Source organism: Chelonia mydas, chromosome 1 (assembly GCF_015237465.2).
Source record: "Chelonia mydas isolate rCheMyd1 chromosome 1, rCheMyd1.pri.v2, whole genome shotgun sequence".
Classification (NCBI taxonomy): Eukaryota; Metazoa; Chordata; order Testudines; family Cheloniidae; genus Chelonia; species Chelonia mydas.
In genome coordinates, this window is record NC_057849.1 from 236398997 (window position 1) to 236420786 (window position 21790).

The 21790-nt window shown below is 41.3% G+C and overlaps 1 protein-coding gene and 1 long non-coding RNA gene across 6 annotated transcripts in view; one reads left to right on the plus strand and one right to left on the minus strand.

Moving 5' to 3' along the window:
• Positions 1-4443, plus strand: part of RERG (RAS like estrogen regulated growth inhibitor) — a 164556-nt gene extending 160113 nt beyond the window's left edge. For all 5 annotated transcript variants that reach the window (XM_043539420.1, XM_007060561.4, XM_043539433.1 and 2 more), the window contains one exon: positions 864-4443. In XM_043539420.1, coding sequence (XP_043395355.1) covers positions 864-1271 — 408 coding nt within the window. In that variant the 3' untranslated portion in view covers positions 1272-4443. The remainder of the gene's footprint in view (positions 1-863) is intronic.
• LOC122464441 overlaps positions 1-21790 on the minus strand; it is a 136128-nt gene that overhangs the window by 43240 nt on the left and 71098 nt on the right. The window lies entirely within an intron of this gene.

The window sequence follows — 21790 nt, forward strand, 5'->3', positions numbered from 1 at the left end:
CTCTTTATTTTAGATGCCTTAACTGTAACAAAGGCTGCGTAAGGAACTTCAGCAGGTGCCCAAGGTACTCCACTTCATCATCTGGAGCAAATGTCTCTGTTCACAAAGAGCCTCCCACATAAATCTGCAAGATGAAGGCTCTGAATGAAATCAGTGCAATGTAATCTATGGTAACAGTCACCTGCTTGGCCCAGATCACATTACCAGATTTCCCCTAATGGGTTATCACTCTTGCACGGTGCCATTATCCAGAGCAGAAACAGACAGTCTAGCAGTATTCCTTTAAGTGACCTATGTGGACACCCAAGAGCACCTCATGAAGTTAACCCCTTAGAAAGGAATCACAATACCTGGATATAGACGGCATACAGACACTTGATCATACATTGTGGTCATCCATGCACAGCCAGGACACAAATATAACTTGTAAGCTACACCCACCAAAACAAACACTGTAGATTCTGCCTCACCATGGCCACGTTCACTCTTACCAAACACTGGCAGGTGCTCACACTGAAAACCACCAGAAACCCATCCAAACCTATCTGACTTTTCCTCAAAATCTACTACAGGGACACACCACAACATTATTCCACTCACAGCTGCAGATCTTTAGGATCTGATTCTCCACCGCCTCGCATCCCGTGCAGTCATCTCCACCTTTGAAGAGTGGGTGTAAAATCAGAAGAGTTGTGGTTTTACATCCACTTTTCCCAGGTGTAAATGGCTTTGCACCCTGCTCAGTCATTGAGAGGTGAGCCTAGGGGACAGATGTCTACCTGAAGGGCTTGTATTAGTTTCCCAAACTGTATTCAGCCAGTGTATGATCTTCTCTTTAAACTGGTGTCCTTCTTTCCAAACAGGAGGACACTATTCAGAAGGAAGGACACGTACGATGGGGTGAAGGCTTTGTGCTAGTCTACGACATCACCGACAGGGGCAGCTTTGAGGAAGTGCTGCCACTTAAGAACTTGCTGGATGAAGTTAAAAAACCCAAGAATGTTACTCTGATCCTAGTGGGGAACAAAGCAGACCTGGATCACTCCAGGCAGGTCAGCACAGAGGAAGGAGAAAAGCTGGCCACGGAACTAGCATGTGCATTTTATGAGTGTTCCGCTTGCACAGGTGAAGGCAACATCATGGAGGCCTTCTATGAGCTTTGCCGTGAGGTACGGCGTCGTAAGATGGTCCAGGGCAAGACTCGGAGACGGAGCTCCACCACCCATGTCAAGCAGGCGATTAACAAGATGCTCACCAAAATCAGCAGCTAAAAGAATTGTAACCAAGTAGAGAACCAGGGTAGAGAAAGTTAGTTTGGGGGTGGGGAGGAGGCAGCCAGGACATATGAAAATAAAAGATGGTCAAAGCTTTACTTTAAAAAAAAAATCACTTCATCCCTTTTTGAGTATATGAGGCAGATTCCTTTCTACTTTATTTAAATGGTTTTAGAGTGGTAGCATCCACTCCACACCATTTCCATCCAGCATCACAGAGACATTCCAAAGGATTGGCTGACTCAAGGGATTGGTAATGAGACAGCTAGGTTGCTGGCTCCAGTCCAGCCCAGATTGGTAATGACTGAAAATCATTATGTTCTGATGGCTGCTCTGCGGCCTATGAGTAATAAGTCTCAGTCCAGCGATAACTGACATCCTTAGCGGAGAGGCCAAGGACTCAATCACCTGGGAGACTGCTTAATTGTTCTCTCCAAAATTGTTAATCTGGCACCTTTCAGTAGCGCTAAATTTACACACAATTTTTTTATTACAACCCCTTTTTTCTTGTATTATTTTTCCAGCCCAATACTAGTGCCTACATTCTTAGGTATGTATTTAAAATAGGAAAAATATTGCATGACAGTAGAGGTTTCAACCAGTGATGGGTGAATTTCAATGGGTCTGAAGGACATAAATGTGGCTGGTTTTCCAGGTCTCTCAGATCTGCAAAAGTGTGCAGGGAATATTGCATAAACAGCTTTTCTAAAGGCAATTTCAGCATTCCACCTCAAAGATCAGAAGTTTGTGGAGGGGGGGGCCAGGGGAAGAATCAAACAAAGATAACCAATCTACTAGTGAAGTTCCAGAGATTTGGTTACGGTTAATTATGAGTTTTTGATGAAAGTTCCACTTTGCTGATTTATCCAGAATGATGCATCCACCTCTGCTTTAAACTAAAGATAGGCCCAGCCCAAGCCTCAAATTCTGGGAAGGCTGAGAATTCAAAATCCAAACTCATATGCAAGTACAATGTAAATGGCCCCTTTCTTTACAATGGGGCAAGCCAAAAGCTCCCAGACTTTCAGCTGTTTCGAACGCAGATCTAAATTTTATGGCTTGAGCCAATGGTTCGTTTAAACCAGCAGAGAACACATTTTTAGGCTTTCTTGAGTTTTTAATAGTACTGACCTGATTTTTTAATTTTCTCCTTTCCTCCAACCCTGTGGCTTCAGCAAACTCTTAGCTTTCCCTCTACTTTACTCATCTATTGGCTGCATTTCTGAGGCCTTCTTGAGGGGGAAGAGGGAGGGGAGAGAGAGAGAGACGACACACATACAGAAGCTAGAATTAGGAGGTAGTTAAGAATTTTCAGATTATTTTTGTTTCTTTCTTAGCAGTTACATTACACCCTGTTAGGCAGCTAGGAATGGAACCAAAACCAACATCATGCAGAGTCACAGGCAACTGTGTGGATCCACTAATAGAAGTATGAGCACCTCTTTCCTTTGGTTAACATCCCCCTTCAATGCAAATACTCAGAGCTTTATTCTCCACTGCTTGGCATCTTGTGTAGTCATTTACGCCTGGGCAAAGAGAATGAAAAATGGACAGAGAATGCTATCATTGGGTTAGGCAAGTGGTGATATTTGATTTGTTAGCACTTTGCATAGGTGTAAATGACCACATAGGGGGCAGCATAGTGGAGTAAGCCCTCTGCTTCCACACAAGCAGGAAACATGAGTCCTAAATCAGTTTTTAAACGAAGAATGACTTAAAGAGACTCTGTCAAGTTCATTTTCTTTTAAATAATGTCACTCACACTCTCTCTGATGACTGTCATAGAAGGAATTCATACTCAAATGTACTTTAAAGACCTATATGCTCTTTGTTTACTTTCTGTTTGGGAAAGTAAAATCATGTTTGGGACAGTGAAATTAGACTGTTGTCTGTGGAGTAAGTTTCTTCTTTTTGGTTCTCATACGCTTGCACTTTATGATGTTTCAGTTGCAAACACTACAGTAGAATCTTTGAAGGACGACTCTGGTCAGAAGAGCAGCAAATTGTTACCTTCTCATTTAACAAATCTTCCCAAAATGTGTCAGTCATATTGCTAACTTTAGTGACAACCATCAGTTTTTGCCTGTTTTTTTTTTTTTAAACTCCTGTTAGCAATGCAGAGCCAACATAGCTATGGGAGAGTGAGCCATATTCTGTTCTGGCTCATGCATCAACACTTATTAACTATGGCACTGATCTTGCAAACATGCATGTGATTAACTTAATATGCATGAGAAAGTGTTGTCAGGTTCAGGACCTGAGTTTCTCCTGTAATCTTTAATAATGTGATGTCACATGAGCCAAAAGGACAGACCTTACCATTACATCCCAGGGCAAGATTGCAGACTTGGAAATGGATGTGTATGTGTGTGAGAGAGAGGAGTGAGATTATTTTACTTGTACACTGAGGAAATTTGATTTGAAGATCAGTGAGAGAGAACATGGGATGTCATGATGCTCTTTGGATAGACTCCATTTTGAGATTAAAATTGCAGATGAAAATATACACACAAAAGTCAATGGCAATGTTTGTAGTAGGAAGGTTTGTCAACTAAAGAAATACTAAATTATTGTCTTACTTCTTGACAATGTCCCTTGAAAATGTCTCTTTCCTTTTACCATTCATTTATGGGGAAGTAATGAAATCCCTTGTGGAAGAACACATAATGCTGAACAAATGTGTCTTACTTGTTAAGGAGAGACCCTCTAATAAAAGTAGCAACATTTATTTTTGAAGATTGAGGTTGGAGACTACTGCGAATGACAGACAACTGGACAAAAAAATGGGGGCTATTTTGTGATTTGGGTATTTTTTCTATTTTGTTTTTAATTAAGAGCGCTGTTGTTTTTCCTCTGTTTAATGGGCTGATTGTCAAGCCAATTGTAACACAGCGTGACTACAGTCTAATTTACTGCTTCTCAAGCTGTTGCAATTTATTATTGGCTGTTCTGCAGAAGTTTCCTATTTCTACAATTTCTCAAATGAGCCAGAAAATGCCAAAGTGTTGAAAGGCCCAAATGCAAAGTGAACCCCTATCCACTGATCTTTCAAGCAGGAAACAGGGTAATTAAAAGCCTTCATTTGTATTCTTACTGCCAATTTTTCTTTTTTAATAGTATTTCCCCTCCCCTTTTTTGTACTTTCCCCCTAAAGTAGTTTCCTCATTAGTTTAACATGATTGATCGCGATTCACTGAAGTCACAAATAAGTTAGAGATGCCCATACTGCAAGATTTGGATCAGGATCCAAACTGTCTTCAAGCTGAGGTGTTCATAGCTAGATGATTGGTGCAATCATTACAGAATAGGGGGGGGCAACCATGAAGTCTGGATCCTTATCAAGATAAACTTTCCCAAAATTTGGGGATGTTTGTATGTGGGGTTTGGGTACATATATACTTAGCACATATATTGTACCAAATTATATATAACTGTATGCATTTTGACATACAAGAATATGAAGGCCCACGCCTATAGATAATATAATATATAAGAATATAAAAATAAAGAAAATCAGTGCTCTCTGTACTGAACTCTTACATGTTCATTTTCCTCCAGACACCTCTGATACTCTGTCTTTCAATTAACAAGGGGCCGAATCCTCAAGTCCTCACTCAGTTTTTATTTAGACAGATTTTTAAAGATATTTCAGTGCCTACCTCTGGGAGTTCAGCACCTAAATACCTTTAAAAATGTGGCCCTTTGTTCTTACCCCAGGCAAACTCAAAGTTAATTTTGCCTGAATAAGCTGTTCAGGATTTGTCCCAGAGTGAACAGATCAATTTAACTGGTGTGAATCACAGATATTTCACCACAACACCTAGGCATCCAATAGATCCAAAAACATTTATAAGGGAATATGGAGCCTTATATCATTAACAATTATAGCAATTCAAAGCTGATCAAAAGTGTTATAGCAATCTGGCTATTTGGTGGTCTGAATGAAATTGGTTGACAGAGCTCTGTGCAATCCTTATCATACCATGTAAGTGATAAGTGGGTCAAAGCCATAAAGTTCAGGGTGGTTGCCACTGACTTCATTGGAGACAGGATTTCCCTCAGATGTGGCTGTTCCCAAATATCAGGGGTAATTGGAATTCAGTCTCCAGGGCTGTCACTCTGACAACACCTATTGTTAGCACTAAATTCAGTAAGGAGGTGGCGGAGGGATGCCAACTATGCTGTTCTAGGGCCCTAGTCAGTTTCCTTTACATGTAAGGTAAATTGTCTTACCCCGATGAGAAGAAATGGGATTTTCCTGAAACATTGACTAGCATTTCCCTAGGAAACGTTGTGGAGATTTTATTCAAATATGGTCAGGCTAGATCTTAAGTTGTAGCTGAGATAGGCTTAGTAAAGTTAAAGACTGGACGTGGGAGGCAGGAAATGGCCCTAAACACTTTAGTGTTTCCCCCAGTCCTCGGGCCATTCAGGCTATTTCCCATGGCAACTAAGGATCACCAGGGTATAGGGATGCCTAAACCATGCCCCCTTCTCCTGGGTGCACCCCTTATGACAGGGGTGGTGTAGAGCTTCTGTGCTGGCCCTATGCCGGCCCTATGCCATATGGGGAATCCTCCAAAGCCAGGTAAGCCAGCTTTCCAGTTGTGATGTGCCACTAGGGCAGTGCAAACCAGCTGGAGTAGAGTCAAGAATCAGGCTCTTAAACTATAACTGCCCCATCAACTAGACTCAAAAATTTTCCTGCAAAATATTTACTGCAATTCTTAGCTTTCAAGGGGGAAAGATCCTAAAGGTCATGTATGCATAGACTTTCTAGTTCTTCTCTTTCTCTAATGGCTCAAACTATTTACATAACTTGCAAGAGGGAAAAAAAGCATTTGTAAAGATATAGAGGCTTTAAGTCAACAATACGCCTTGACAGCTTCGTGTAGCTGACTTATTTTCTTTGAAAAAGTAAATCTATAATAAAAACAGTGTCATTTTAGAAGCTCTGGTGTTATGTGCTTTATTTCCATTACAGATGCCAGGGAGTAACTATATGGCCATTAAGATGCAAAGGGCTTGAAATTCAACCCCTACTTTGTGATGTTACAAACGGCCTGGGATGGTGGCCTATGGGAATTGAGTTCAGTCTTGATTCTAGTGGGCATAGGTCCATATCATGGAAACAATTTATCATGGAAACTGATTTACACCAGTAAGCATCACCTTGGACTAAATTAATCTCTGGTATAACACCACTGACTTCAGTGAGGCTACATAAAGGATTAATCAAGCCCTTTGTTGGCAGTCCTAGTAGCGTCAGTGACTGAGTGGACAGGGAGATAGCGACCCTATTCCCTCTACCCTATAGGCAACTCCTTTCCACCTTGGATTTGAGGCAGATTGGTGGGGTATTGTGGAGAAGTCATCAGTAGTGCAAGCTTACCATCGAATGGCTGTGGTTAAAATGGGACTTCAGTCTCCAGGATTGTCAGGCTGGCCCCTTCCACCAGCACTAGACACCCAAAAGCAGCATTTATTGTTATTTGAAAAGGATGTTGGCCTATCACCATGCTTTGATGTACCTATAAAGAGGCTATATGGCTACATAGCAGAAGTATTCCATCATGAGTACAATAGGTAGACATTGCCTTGCAGGCAGATTTTGAAAGTTTAACCATTAACATATTACTAGTCCACAGACTTTGATATGAATGTTTGTTAGGAAAGAAAGGTGTTCGTTAGGAAAGAAGGGTCTTCTGGTTCAAGTGTGGGACCTTTGTCAGGAGAACTGGCAGAGACTATTCTATCCCAGACTTTCTGTGCAATCTTGGGTGAGCCACATAACTACTCTCCACCTCAGTTCCTTAGCTATAAATGAGGAATAACATTTCCCTAAACTTCTGGGAGGTCTGATGCTTAATTCACTGACACCAGTAAAACCATTTGCACCCACAATAACAACTTCTATTCATAGATCTCCAAGCTTCAGTGCAAGAACTATAGCTTTGCAAATGGGTCAATTTTATGGGCAGTAGAATTTATTTGCTCAGGAACAAGAAGTTACGGTCACATCTTCACTTCCAAGGGCTTGTCTACATGGTGCATTAGCGTGCACAAGCTGAAACAGAAATTCTAGCACACACCAGCACGCCATGCACTAACTGCCCATGTGGATGATACTGGCATACACTAAGAGTTCTCTAGTATGGGTTGACTTACTGCAGTTAGAAATGGGCAGTGCTTGGGTCCTGCCAGAACACCATTCCTGGACTCTTTTGGGGAGCTAGAACGCCATTCTGGTACTTCTGCTAATTGTAGCCACTTTCCAGCCTCCATGCAGGGGGTGAGCAGGGCCCTGGTGCCAGTGCCCAGTGCAGGGAGCCAGTGCCAGGCCAAGAAGCCCCTTTCCCTCCTTGGCTGCAGAGTGTCCTCTGAGCCAGCAGGTGCTGGTACTGAGCCTTGTTAGGGGGCGGTCAGTGGGGGGCAGTGCAGAGGGAGCAGGGGACCAGACGAGGTAGGCGGCTCAGGGGCTGGAGCTGCCGGAAGCTTGGAGCTGGACCTGGGTAGCAGAGCTGCTCGGATAGCGGAGCCCCCGTGCCAGGCACAGATAAAGGGGACACAGGAATGGGATGGGCTCTGTTAGGAGTCAGCACCCCTGCTCCCCATGGCCTGCCCCACTGCTCCTATCTTCCTCCCAACTCCCACCACTACTCCCCAGCTCCCCATTGCTTCCTCCCAGGGCCTCTGTACCTGTGGCCTCCCCCTTCCCGTCCTAATATTTAGAACAAGCTTCTGCCTCCTCCAGCACTTTTTTTTTTTTTTTAGGACTCCAGCACTGGAAATGGGACTATGTCATCGTGCACGAGGGAACTTTTAGCATGCACCAACAGACACTGAGTGCATGACATGCTGATGCGTGCTAGAGCTTACACCTAAGCTGCTGTGCCATAATGTACCCTCCCTGTAGACAAGCCCCAAGTAAGGCAACCCCAAGTTAAATCTATCCATTACTAGCTATGTACTTTCAGTTAGCGGCTGATTAATAGATCTGACTAATAGGCTTGGGCCGTAGTGTTGTATTTTATCTATAGCTTCAACCTACCTTTTCCTGCCCTAGTCAAAGTTATCATGGTAAAGATCACTGTCAAATATATTCAGATGGAATGACTAAGAGTAAAATCAAATAAAAACAGACAAGGGACATAACCTGCATACAGCTTAAACTCCCACTCATGTCAATGGGAATTTTGCCCGAATAAGGAGTTTAGGATTTTCCACATAAGCATTATAATTTATTAACAGCGTATTGTATGCTGATGATCCACCCAGAAATGTAATTAGAAAGATAAAATGCACGACAGTTTTCTTTGTAAAAATACTGTTTATAAATCTAATCCAAAAGAAATGCAAATATTATTTTTAATGCCAGTTGAACGGAGTTGAAATTTGAAATTAATTTCAGGCTTATGGTGTCCAAGTTTTAATTCCTGTGTGGAAATACAGCTTCTGGGTCATTCAGTGTTTTAGAATTAGTTGAACTATGAGAAATGGCTATCCCTAAATCATTTTAAATAATTTCCTAACAACTGTATTACCTTGTCTCCATGCTCTATCTACATGACAAACTACAAATGTATAGTGGTTATTAAAAGAACAGGATGGCACATATTTTGTCTTTAAATCTTAAGAAATTAGACAAGATAAATACATTACCCAAGATATATTTTGGATCAAAAAGGTCCCATATTCACCTCTAAGTTCTGAAATTTATTATATTCTGATGCTAATGCAACACCACACACCAAGCTTTTCAATGAGGATATAGAACTCTGAACCTTCAGAACCAAAAACATGGTCCTCCATCACATGAACTAAGAGTATTTCACCTGTCTGGTCCAGCCACTTATAGGGTGACATGACCAAACATACTTAGACAGTGTGTTACATAATAACTTCAGCCTGGATTTCCAAGGCACTAAGGATCCTTGTTGATCTCATTTAGTTTTGGTTGTTCAGTATTACTACTGCTGTGTCCCTTAGAGTTCAAAGTCTGAGTCAGATAAAACCTCAGAGTGTTTACTTTGAACTTCTGTAGTATCATCCATTCAAGAATTCCAAAGCACTTTAGGTAGATGAATGAATGAGGCCTCATAGCATTCCTGTGAATTAGGGAAGTATCATTATTACCTGTATATTGATAGGGAAATGGGGGCACAGAGAGGTTAAGTGACTTGCCCTGGCAGAGCCAGGAATACAACAAACCTTGTGACTCCCATCTTTGTACTTTACCAAAAGCCTGTATTCTTCTCTCAGATTATCAAAAGTTTATCTACAAAATTGTGTTGAAAAACCTCACACAGAGCAGGTTCCATTTCTAGTTGCCATCCCATTCCTAACATATGCATGCATGCGTGCATGCAGGTTATTGTCCAAACTTATTCCCTTCCTGAGTGATCCCCTTGATTCTTAAATCACGTAGCAAAGTTCTAAGGGCAGGACTGTGCTTACAAGCACAAATGCTAGCCCTCAAGGTTCTTCCCTGAGCTATTTGTTTTTAGAGATTTTTGTGTGCGTGTGTGTGCAGAGCTTCCTGTCCTCTATATTGCTCCAGAAAAGACACTCAGCATTTATACTTCTGAGCTGGAGGTAGTGAGACCCGACATGGTCTGGCTGCCAGAGTGAGTCAGCAGCACAGCTCTGCAATTACACACATGATCATTTGTTATGATATCTGAATACTTCCACATAGGATCTGAAAGAGCTGGAACCGAGAAGTGCCGATGTATATGGAAAATTTAAAGAAAAGTTAACCACACTTAAATAAAGGTTTAACTTGCATTAAGTTCAAGGGTTTGAGGCAGAAGTTTATATAATCTCTTATCCAATCTATTTCATCTATCCTGAGTGGACTCTGGGGTGTGCCTAGCATCTGTAGAGATCAAGGGCACATGTGAAATCACCAGATGTTATTAGAAATACTAGATGAGCATATTTTTACCATGCCACTAATGTGCATAAGGAGAGATGCCTGCATGAACTGAAAAGAGCAAAACAGGGGTGAACACGCTCTACAAATATTAACATATATATGAGTTTCTTTAAGAAAAAAATTACCATGGGCTGCCTTTTATCTCCTCTCACTTTTTCCCCAATATTGCAGCAGATGTGAAGCTTACAACCTGCCATCAGACACTTTCATTGAAAGACAATAGTTCTCTTGAGGCACAGTTAGGACATGCACATTTAAAAAGTTAATGAGCACAATAGGGAAGATATCAGAGGAGATGCCAGTGGTACAAGTAGTTATAGACAGGCACAGAAAAGGGAGAGAGCTCTACATGACATTTTTCAAAAAAGAAACCACTTAAAGACCCATATGAATTCTGACGTTTATACACAAAGATATGCTGGGTGAGGTGTACCCAGGATCCTCTGAAAATAATTAGCATCGGGATGGGAGAAGTAGGGATAGAGGAATAGAGAGGTTTAGTATGAGAATACCAAATCTTCGCCTTTAGGATCAAATCTAGCCTTGATTGCTACTACGTGGGGTGACCATCATGAAGAGAGTTAGTTATCAGTTCCAAAGGAATTAATGTCCACATCACAAAATATCACCACGACTGGTACTAATTGGCACCTGTAATTGGCAGGTTCAAATTAAATTGAGGATTGAATGGTCACACGGATCGATTTATTCTCTCAACCCTAGAAGCGGCTCATCTAGACGTTTAATGTATTTAGATATCAGTGTGTGTGACTGTCCAAATACACACTGCTGCTCCTTCATGCATGCACCCATACTATACCCATAGAGCTTTCCTTCTAAACACTTTTCACCAGCAGGACACTTCCTAGAAAATGAAAAGGAGAGAAGTCGAATGGCTATTTTCAGAGAGTTATTCAAGATACTTGCAAATAATGAGCCAAATTTATTTCCCACTGAAGTCAGTATTGAATTTGGTTCATTGTGAATAGTCAGACCCAATCCACAAGCACCAGTTACGGGCCCTGTGATAGGCAAGTAGTTAATAAATAAATAAATAAAAGAACTACACATTTTTAAAGATCTAAATAAAGCTTGAAATAGTCCAATCGCTTTGTGTTACAATTTTCAAAAAGCTGCATCTTGTTAGGCAGACATTGAATGTAAGGAATAGGGTCTTTTTTCTTGGCTCCTGTATCTATGGCCTTTTGAGGAACACAAACATCACATTCTACAAGCCCAGCCAGGCCCCTCTCTCTATCCCTGAGGCGAACACAGACAACCTTTGCCTCATTCCCTGCTGTGTGTGTGTCTATTTCTATCCTCCAGGACTTTTCTTAATTTCCAGCTGGGCATCTCCTATTGCTCCCTCTTTACCTAGTCTCTAGTTTAGCCTCTCCTCCTCCTCCCCCAGGCCTTCTGAAGTTAACTCCTGAACTTGCCTGTGCATCCTCCCATCCTCAAACCAAGACTTCATCTTTATTACTCACAAAAACTCACTAAGGCCCTGATCCAAAGCCCACTGAAGTCAATGGGTATCTTTGGATTTGGACTCTCTTTTCATGAGCCCAGTCATATGCACACTGCATTTATTTCTCATAGGCTGGATGGTAGGGAAACAATGGCTCAAAGTGTCACTAGCTTTCTAACTCTCTTTTTCCCCTCAGCAGGGTTTGGCAGCTGGTCTAGACCAACAATTATTGTTGAGTTTGAGAGCCAGGTCCCTCATTGTGAAAAGCTGGTGTAGCTCCCTTGACTATGCTGACTTTCACAAGCTGAGGATCTGGCCCAAAAAGTTTTACAAAACCTAAAAATAATTCAGTTCTCTCTATGAAATGTCATTCTGGCTCCCCCTGAAATTTTGTTCTGATTTCAACGATTTTATATTAAAAAAATAAAAATATTTTTAAAGAAACTTCAAAATGACAGGTCATTCTGAAACAAACACCTCAAAAGTTTTGTCCTGGCAACTTTGAAAGAGGACATTATTTTGTTTTTGTTTTTTTTAAATCCCCATAATTTTTTTTTTTTGGGGGGGGGGTTAAACTAAATGTTGTCCAAATCAATAAGATTTCATGAAAAGAACATCAGTTTTGTCAAAATAATATTTGTTTAGTGGAAAACTCTTTAGATGAAAATTTTCTGACCAGCTGTAGCCTGATTTACATTATGCTGAGTACTGCCATCTTTGGGGACTGGAGTCTAAGCACATAAACACCTTGATTTTATTGTTTTCATTCATTTCTCCTGATGTTGCAGGTAGTAGCCTTGCTGTGTATCTATTAACTTTTTAGAGCTCAGGACCGCAGGAGATGCTGCTCAGCTAATGCCCAGACAGTTGTGGCAAGCTCACTAAGTACATACATGGTGTCTCTGTGTTTGTATGTGTTCATAAGCACAAAGTGTACGTGTCAGTGCCTCTGTTAACTACCCATCAATTTTGTCCTTAAGTTTATCAGGAGACTCCTCAAGGACCAAGAACAAAAATAAATGTTAATTGTTAAGAAGCTGATAATGTTTTAAAAGTTAAATGCTGCTAAAGTCATCTGTTTATTATGTTTTTGTGTCCTTTGATAAGCAGGGTGGGGGCTGGGGTGGGGTGACTGGAGGGGGAGTTGGGAACCAGGCAGAGTCAAGAAGAAGAATGTAGCCTCAGATGTTTTGGGGTCTTCCTAGAATAGGGCAGTTTGGGGCTTGGGCGCACCAGAGAGAAGACATTCAAATATTGGCTTAGGTTGTCTCAGGCTCACCCAGAACTGGGACCTGGAGGAGAGGAGCCAAGAGTATCCAAGGCCTGCATGCAGCCATCTTGACAGGTGACAATGGAATATTACTAACAGAGAATATTAATAAGGATTTCACAATTAACACCAGCACATTGGAATACAAAATATTTACAGGAGGTTTTCTGTAGGTTAAGCAGGACGTTATGGGCCTGATCCTGCTTCCATAGAAGTCAATGGCAAAATTCCTATTAGGAATTCAGCCCTAACTGTATAGGAGGCCAAGACTTTCTAGGACAACTAGAGATTTGGAGGGGCCAACTTTAAACAGAAAGAGCTAAGCACCTGTCCTTTGAAACCCTGGTCTCCAGCTGGGCACCCCAAATCACTAGTTACTTTGGAAAAATCTTGGCCATGGTGTACAACGGTATAAGTGCTTCAACCTTGTGAAAGGCACTTTGAAAAGTCACTAGTTCATACCAGTGCCTCACTCCAGAGATAAGTCGATAAGGCACACGGGCCTTTGAAAACTGACTCTCAGCCTCAATGAACTTTTCAAGCCTCTGATCCTTCTCACCACAGAACTTGCATGTGGATTGAATAGACTTGCTCTTGGCCATCCCTCCCCACCGACCCACATAAAGGAGCCTCCAGCTATAGCTGATGCCTTTTAAGCTAGCATCTGGATTTTATTTACAGCCACTGCACTAGTTTCAGCTGGGGGAGGAGGGCGCTACGGGTTGCACTTTTCACACGTCTTCATGAACTTGATCCACTCAGTTCACTGATTCACTTGAAGCATGAAGCACCAAACAGCGATGTTTTAAATAGGCGAGAGCTCCGGCTGTGCATTTCCAAGAATGAAATAAGGTGTTTTTAATTACATTGATCAAATGTGTACGGATTGCTCCACTTGCACATTTCTCTCATATTCAAGGAAATGCTTCCAAAAATCCCTAAGGGTCTGTTGCTTACAATACCACTGCAGCTAATGAAACCCTGTTACGCTGCAGCCAATTGTTGAAAGGCATGTTCAAATGTTTTTCCAAAATAAATCTCTTCCTCCGCCCTCCCCCCCTCAAGTCAGCAAAAACTTTGGGGACGCTGAGTAGCTCAGGGGAATGAAACAGAAGGATGGTTTTATGGTTGAGACACTGGTAGATCTGAGATCAGCTCTCAGATTGCCACATCGTTCTTCTTTGGCCCCAGGCAAGTCATCTAGGGCCTGATCCAAAGCCACTAAAGTTAATGGAAAGACTCCCATATGCTTCAGTAGACTTTGGATCAGGATCTTTATCTCTGTGCTTTAGTCTCCTTATCTATATACTAGGAACACCACCACTTCCTTTATCCCTGCTCTTCATCTGTCTTGTCCATCTCTAGACTGTAAGTAATTTGGAGAAGAGTCATAGTAAATGTTTGCACAGCACCTTGCACAGCAGGGCCCCGAACTCAGTTAGAGCCTCCGAGAATGCCTCTACACAGCCCGCAGCAGCAAGCCTCCCAGCCTGGGTCAACAGACTTGGGCTAGCAGGGCTCTCAATAGTGCTCTGCAAAAAAGCTTCCGAGCCCAAACTCTAAGCCCAAGCCACAACTTTCAAGTGCTGTCTACACAGCTATTTCTAGAGGCCCAGCCGGAGCTCCATTAGCCCAGGTCTGTTGACCCAGGCTGGTAGGCATACTGCAGGCTGTGTAAACATACCCTCAATGCGACTCTCATACAAATAATTAGACTAAAATTAAAAAAAAAAAAGGAAACATTTATCTTTAAGTCACAAATTCCAATCCACAGCAGGCCAAGAGTGACCAAACTTATTTAATGCCTTAAGGGTAAAAAAAGAGTTGCTGATTTTGTTCTTGCTGCTAGTGGATAGATGTTCACTGTACAAAAGCTGCTGCAGTGCCTTTGTGTTGCCAGCTCTGTTTTATTGTGAGTCTAAGAAAAACACTGAATATCATAAAAGTCCCAGCTCTTGGGGCTAAAAAATTGCCTGAGAATCTTATCTTTCATTAAAAATATGTAATTCTAGCTTGTGGTTGTAGGGAAATGCTTGAAAATATGACTCAAGTTCAGTCTAATGGCTCAGAAGCCAGAAGGTCAATTTTTTTTTTAAATTATTTTTTCAAAAAACATTCACAATTTTAAGCCACTTATTCAATACTCTTTTTTCCCCTCTGCCATATCTAATGCACTTATCTTGGCATCTTGTCACTAAATCTTCTTGCTTCTTCTAACCTTCCTTCGCAGCTCTGAGGGCTAAAACACTTGCCCAGACTCTGGCCATCTCCTTTCTTGATTACTATGCCCTTCTTTGGTCAGACACCTACTTTGCTCCCTTCCAAAATATGGCAGTCAAAATGGTTGTCCTCATCCTTCAATCTGTCCAGCTGCACCCTGTGTGAACCCCTTCACTGTCTCTCCCTTAAGGATAGCACTGGATTTCTCATCCTTTCCTTCAAAGGATCTTAACAACTTTTGCCATGCCATTCGTCTCCCAAACCTCACCTACATCTTGGGCCTCTGCTATCATGCACTCGCCTATGATGTCACCTCTGAGGCTGGTCCATTTCCTTCTCCAGCCACTGCCTCCTGTAGTTTTTCCACACTGCCCTCTATTCATGAAACACCCTCCCTAACCCAACCTACCAATCCACCATGCTTTTTGCATTCTAGTCCTTCCTAAACACCCGCTCTTCCCATGACCACCACAGGTAATGAATTCTTTGCACATTATTAATCAAATCTTTTTGATTGTCAACTCTTGAAGGGCAGAAACTGACTTTCATTTGCATGTGTTCTACGCAGTGCTGAGCACGTTGTGAACACCAGACAGGAAAATTGGAATAGTTAGCATGACCCAAGCCTGCAGCCTTCACGTAGGCAAAACTCCTGTTGAATCTATGCTTCCCTGACTCATGCCCTTTCACTCCTCCTGTGGCAGCAGCTGGGGGTAGGTATAGAAACCACTATGATCCTTCTCAATGAGAAGATTCCCTTGCTCCTACTGAAGCCAATCGGAGTTTTACCTGAGAAAGAATTGCAGGAACAGACTTATAATATATGCCCTTCTTTGCACGCTTAGCAGGGAGGCAATGGATAGAGCAGACATGGAAATCTAGCTACCACTTCACCCCTAAACTTGGTTCCTCCAGACTGTGGCAGAGGAAAGATTTCACTACTTCTGCTCATACTGTGCCTGCTCTTTGGGTAATAGAGGCCAGTTCCCCCAGCACTCAGAACTGCCTCTAAGAGATCACCTTAAAAACCAAACAGATGATTTCACATGCAAACTACAAAATCCTAAGGTTGATTTGGTAATGTATTAGAATGACTGGTGTTTGGGTGGGAAGGCAAGCCAAAGGAATGTTTAAACATCAGAGACTCAAACCAAGGTTTTAGCTATTGAACAGGGTCACAGTTTTTCCTATGGTTTTTTTTTGTTTTTTTTTTTTTTGCCCCTATCCCTTATGGATGACTGCCCTAAGAAAAATCCTCTTTCTGATGGGGGCACTGCACGTGTCGAATAGAAAATTCACCCACAGGCTGCTTGTTTCTCCCAGCTGGCAGTGCTGGAAGTCACATTGCAAGTGGATGCACAAGTTTGTTAGCTTCTAAAGCCACAAGAACAGTTACCTTTCTTAAGGAATGACTAATGCTGCTTTTTCATCTTGGGTGCATAAAATGATTTAATAAGTGAACTATACCAGCTGTAGGTTGGGAAGACATTTTCTCAGGAGATGGTATTTTTTTTCTATTATGTTTAGCCCTACTCATGAAGGCTAGGAAACTAGTCTAGGAATTGAAAAAGTAGTATTCTACTCCTGCCTTTGGGGAAGATACCCTCCTTTTTAAAGTGATTTGAGATCTACAGTTGAAAAGTGCTTTAGAAGAGCTCAGTATTCATTAGAATGGTCCTACCAAGACAGTTGTTGAAGAGTGGGAAACAGAAATACAGAGAGTTATAACTGGAAGTTATACAATCAGTAGGTCAAACCTGGGCAATTCCCAAAGAGTTCTCTACAAATTTTTTTTCTTATGGTTTTCCAGTCTGATTTCTAAGCTATATTAAGTCAGATAAGCTTCAGAGAAAACAATCTGAATTTTGTAGATACTTATTCAGTTGGAAAGCTTCTGAACCTCTTCAGCTTTGCTCATCACTAATTTTATTATGGTTGCATCTTTTAAAATGGTATGATAATATGGCAAATGCCTTCTTGTAGGATGAAAGACAAGACTTCTTGTATATTCTCTTAATATTCTTGTAATAGGGGAGCAGGAAGAAATATAGTGAGAGAGAGGCTGACACAATCAGTTCTCCCTCACTTTGGAATTTGAGAATAAAGCTGAACCAATTATGTAAACCTTAAGAGCCAACTTAATCGCAGATATAACTGCAGTGAAGCCCATGGTGCTAAATGTACCTATTTTAGCTGGAAGCGTGCTCTTGGATGATGCAAGTTTTAGTTGATTGCACAAGTTTCAGCTTTTAATTAGCATGAGGATGGCACTATATGGCTATCTCGTGGAAAGGTCAATAAAGAAGATGTTGAATAAAGATGTCTGATTGACTAATCTCTCCTCTTGTTTCCCTTTTGAACTTCAGAAGTATTGTTGGACATGGGTTCAAACTGTGGAAAAGTTTGGAACCAGATTCTTTTCCAAATTTCACAGCTGGAACACATCTTTAGGACGGGCTGAATCAAAAACAGAATAGCTGAACACGCCTAAAATTTAGATCCTTTTCAGATCTGAATTTTGTTGCTAAGGCCCAGATCTAGTTCTATTGATATCTAGATTCACATGCGACCAATTATGTCAATTCAAACTCCACTACAGAATTTTCCCAGTCATTTTCCACCATTGGCTGGTTAAGCAGCCTTAAGGCTATTTTTGCACTGCTGAAGTGGCACAAAATAGTCTTAACAAACCAGACAACCCTGCCTGGGGAATGCAAATCTCCATAACGGAAATTAGGCATGATGAAGGCACCATGGCTAATATCCCTATCCTTGACAAAAAGCTTTAGAAAGTGAACAGGGGAGGGGGTACCTGACCAGCACTGGCAAATCCATCAGGGGGAGGCATCTCACTGCCGGATTGAGGGAGCAGCCCAGGAATGGTTGTCCCTTTGGGACTTCTGCTGCAGTTGAAGAAAGACATCCATGTAGCTACAGTGGCATTGTGAGCTGCCACCAGAGGATTCTGCTAGTAGCCTGAGGGTAGGCAAGTCTGCAGTCTTCTTCTGGGAAACACATGCAGGCATTGCACATGCACACTCTGAAACCAGAGGAGATAGTGGGCCACCAGGAGCAGTGGGGCAAATACAGCCTGCTAGCAATCTCCTCATAAAGGTTCCGATGCAGCTGAGCTCAGCCGTGTACACCAATTCAAGCGCAGCTTGTTAGCATTTGTTTTGATAACAGGATTCTAGAGCAGCTTTTTCTTAAAAACGTGTCTCTCTCTATATTCTAGTAGTGATAAGGAATAATGGAATGCTGCACAGGAGACTAACTGAGTGTACACTAGAGACTATGGAACGGTGCCTGGAAACTGGAAACATAAAAGGAGGAGATTTATTTGTTGACAGACAATGTTCGATACGTAGATGCTCTTGCTTTTTTGCCAAAATATATTTATTAAATCATAGAATTCTATTATTTAATAAATATATTCTAAATCTAAATATATAAATAAATCTAATCTAAATAAGATTATGTCTTTACAGTCTTCAAGAAAAGACACACACACACACAGCTTGTTGATTGCTTTCAGAGTTGGCTTTCAGCATGGAACATATTAGACCAAGTCTACTCCTTGTGTAAGCCCCATGTAGTCAATAGACACAATATGAATGATTTTGACCATTTTATTTCATCGGAATCAAATACACGCACCAGTCACTCACAGAAAATGGAATAAGAGGAAAGATCTTCCTTCATTGTCTTTCCAGACAGTTCTTTTACATGGTTTGAATAAATATTTTAATAGTTTCCAATGTAGCTTCTCATGTATTAATAATTTAGGAACATTCACAAACACACACACCCCAAACTGTACATTATTTACATTGTAATGCTCTTTAGTTATTAAAAAAAATGTAAGAGACTTTTCCCCACCTCCTGTTGGGTACTTATATACTTTGAGATCCATAATACTACTTCTATACTGTGTGTAAAAACAGCCACTTCCTCATAAGGCTTAAATAAAGACCTTATCTTAAGAAAGCCCAGTCAAATGGAAAAATGTGCCATAAGAAAATGAGAGTATTTAAGGAACAAATGATGATTCTATAAAAGGCACAGTGCAAAAATTAAGGCTTCTGGGGCACAGCTAATGTACACATTCTCTGACATTTTCAGTGAGTTTTACATGGACGCCTTCCCACAACTCAGTGGAAAAAAAAAGATTGATTATATCAGCTGGATCTGTAAATGATTTTACCTGCTCCTGATGAAGTTTTCATTGTGTAGTTAAAATACGTATACATCTCTGAAATTGCCACGCTTTCCTCTGCTATGTAGAATCCACAATGGATATTTGTTATAATCATGATATGGGGTTGCGCTGCATTGCCACCTAGTGGCAAGGTGTGTAAGAGAATTTTGCCTAAAAGAAGGCTGGCTGATCAGAAGCCTATTGGCCAAATACTACCCTTATTCTGTGCATAAAATTTCCATTGATATAAAACAGTGGTTCCCAAACTTTAACAACCTGCGAACCCCTTTCACTAAAATGTCAAGTCTCGCCGAACCCCCTCCTAAAAATGAATATTGCCAGGGATTTTCTCCTTTACCTGAGTATAAATTACAAAAGCAGTGATCTTGGAAATATAAAATTTGTTTTTATGACATGCTTATTACACGCTATTTGTTATTAATTATTATTGATCATTACAGTATTTTTTATTACATTATGAAAATGGTAACACTCTTCCAAGATCTCACTTTCGTAGCTTGTATCACTTTGAATAAGCCTGTTATAAGACAAGGCTCCTACGTTTCATCAAGGAGTATCAGATGTAAAACAGCATGAAGGTATTAAAGAAGCCAACTCAGAGAGTTCCTCCTATACAAGCATTCAGGTCTTGAGCAGTCCCAGCAAACAACCGCACGTTACAACAAAGCTTAAACTTGTTCTTCATAATAATTTTAAAAACAATATTAGCTGCCTATTTAATTTTAAAAACAGCAAAAAATATCCACCTGCCTTTCCATTTCTTATAAGGAGTCCTGAAGTTTAAATCTCCTCAGTGTGACAGATATGCTTGCTTTGATCTGCTTAGCTCTTGGAAGTCCAGGGGCTCCAGGCAGCTTACTCCATGCTGCCCAGGGTCCCTAGGGACAGCTCCGTTTGCCATTAGGGAACTTTTTCCCAAGAACCCCCTGTAACATTTCATGAATCCCCAGGGGTTCACAAATCCCAGCTTGGGAACCACTGATGTAAAGGATTCATGTTACAAATATGGGACCTGATCCAAAGGCAAGTGAAGTCATTGGAGCCCACTGATTTCACTGGACTTTGAATCAGGCCCAGAGTGCTAGAATTGGTACTGAGTATTGCACCAGATTGACATATTTCCCTTCATGATGAAGGAAGATGATTCTTTAAAGAAGAAAATGAAGGTGATACATACAGTAGCATCCAAGCACAACACATCTAAATGGGGGCTGGCAATACTGATGGGAAGGAAAACTCAGATTTTGTTCATTTGTGTACTGGAGAATGCTAAGCCAACATTCATTATGAGATCCAAAACACTGAAAAAAAGCAGAGACCAACATTTGGTAGTAAAGAATAGGACAGAAGTGAAAGTTGCACTTAAAAAATGACAGGAGGAGGAGATCAGAGAGAGGTACATTCCAAGGAAGTCAGGGGATATCTGATAAAGGATTTATCTAACAATAGATCACATGGTCAAGAATCAAAACTATACATGTCTATATAGCAACATACCCAGGTTAAAACAAAAATAGCTGACCTAGCCTGTTTGACCAATGTCCCCTTCCATTGCCAAAGAGCCATTTCTGAAAATGTTGCAACAAACAAAAATCATCATCAATGGGATACAGTAGCTTCACTTAAGAGGTTTCTTCTGTTTTGAAAGTTTATAGTAAACTATTCTTATAGTAAACCTATTCTTACCATCTGTGTAAGGCCTATGTTCAGAGGCATCAGAGTAGAACAAGCTCTCTACTTCCTCTGTTGAAAAGTGCAGTCATGACACAGAGGACAGCAGCAGAGCAGAGTGGATTCCGATGAGGTCCTTCCTGCCCAGCACCCCAATAAAGCTGTATCACAAAACTGGGTTAGGTGATAGCCCGTCCAGTGTTATAGCAGCTCCCTTGGAACTGGAGACAGAGGTATCCAAGTGATACTTGGAGGACTGTCACTTACTGATTCAAACCTTGGGTGGCGTTTGGTGGATGGCTGAGGTGGTGCATCCAAGGGACTATCACCTCACTTACAGATGGGAAAGGAATTAGACAGATTACTACCAAAACTACAGGAGGGAGGGAGGGGGCAGGGGAAAGAAGAGGTGGAGTATTCTACTCTTTATTTGCATATATATTCTGTTGTTGTGTTTGCCTAAGCTTATGACTGTGTTGCCTTTCTCCTAATGAAGATTCCTTTGTTCAGGCACTGTCTTGAAATTCCTTTGTTCAGGCACTGTCTTGAAATGCTTGAAATTCCTTTGTTCAGGCACTGTCTTGAAGGCACTGTCTTGAAGTAGAGAAGTTCTGCCTGTTAAGGGTACTGAGGGAGGATGTTTTTCATTATGCCAGGTTTCTGGGTGGGGGCTCAAGGCAGTTTAGTTATTTGCCAAGAGGGACTGTAGATGTGTTGAACCCAGCCCTTT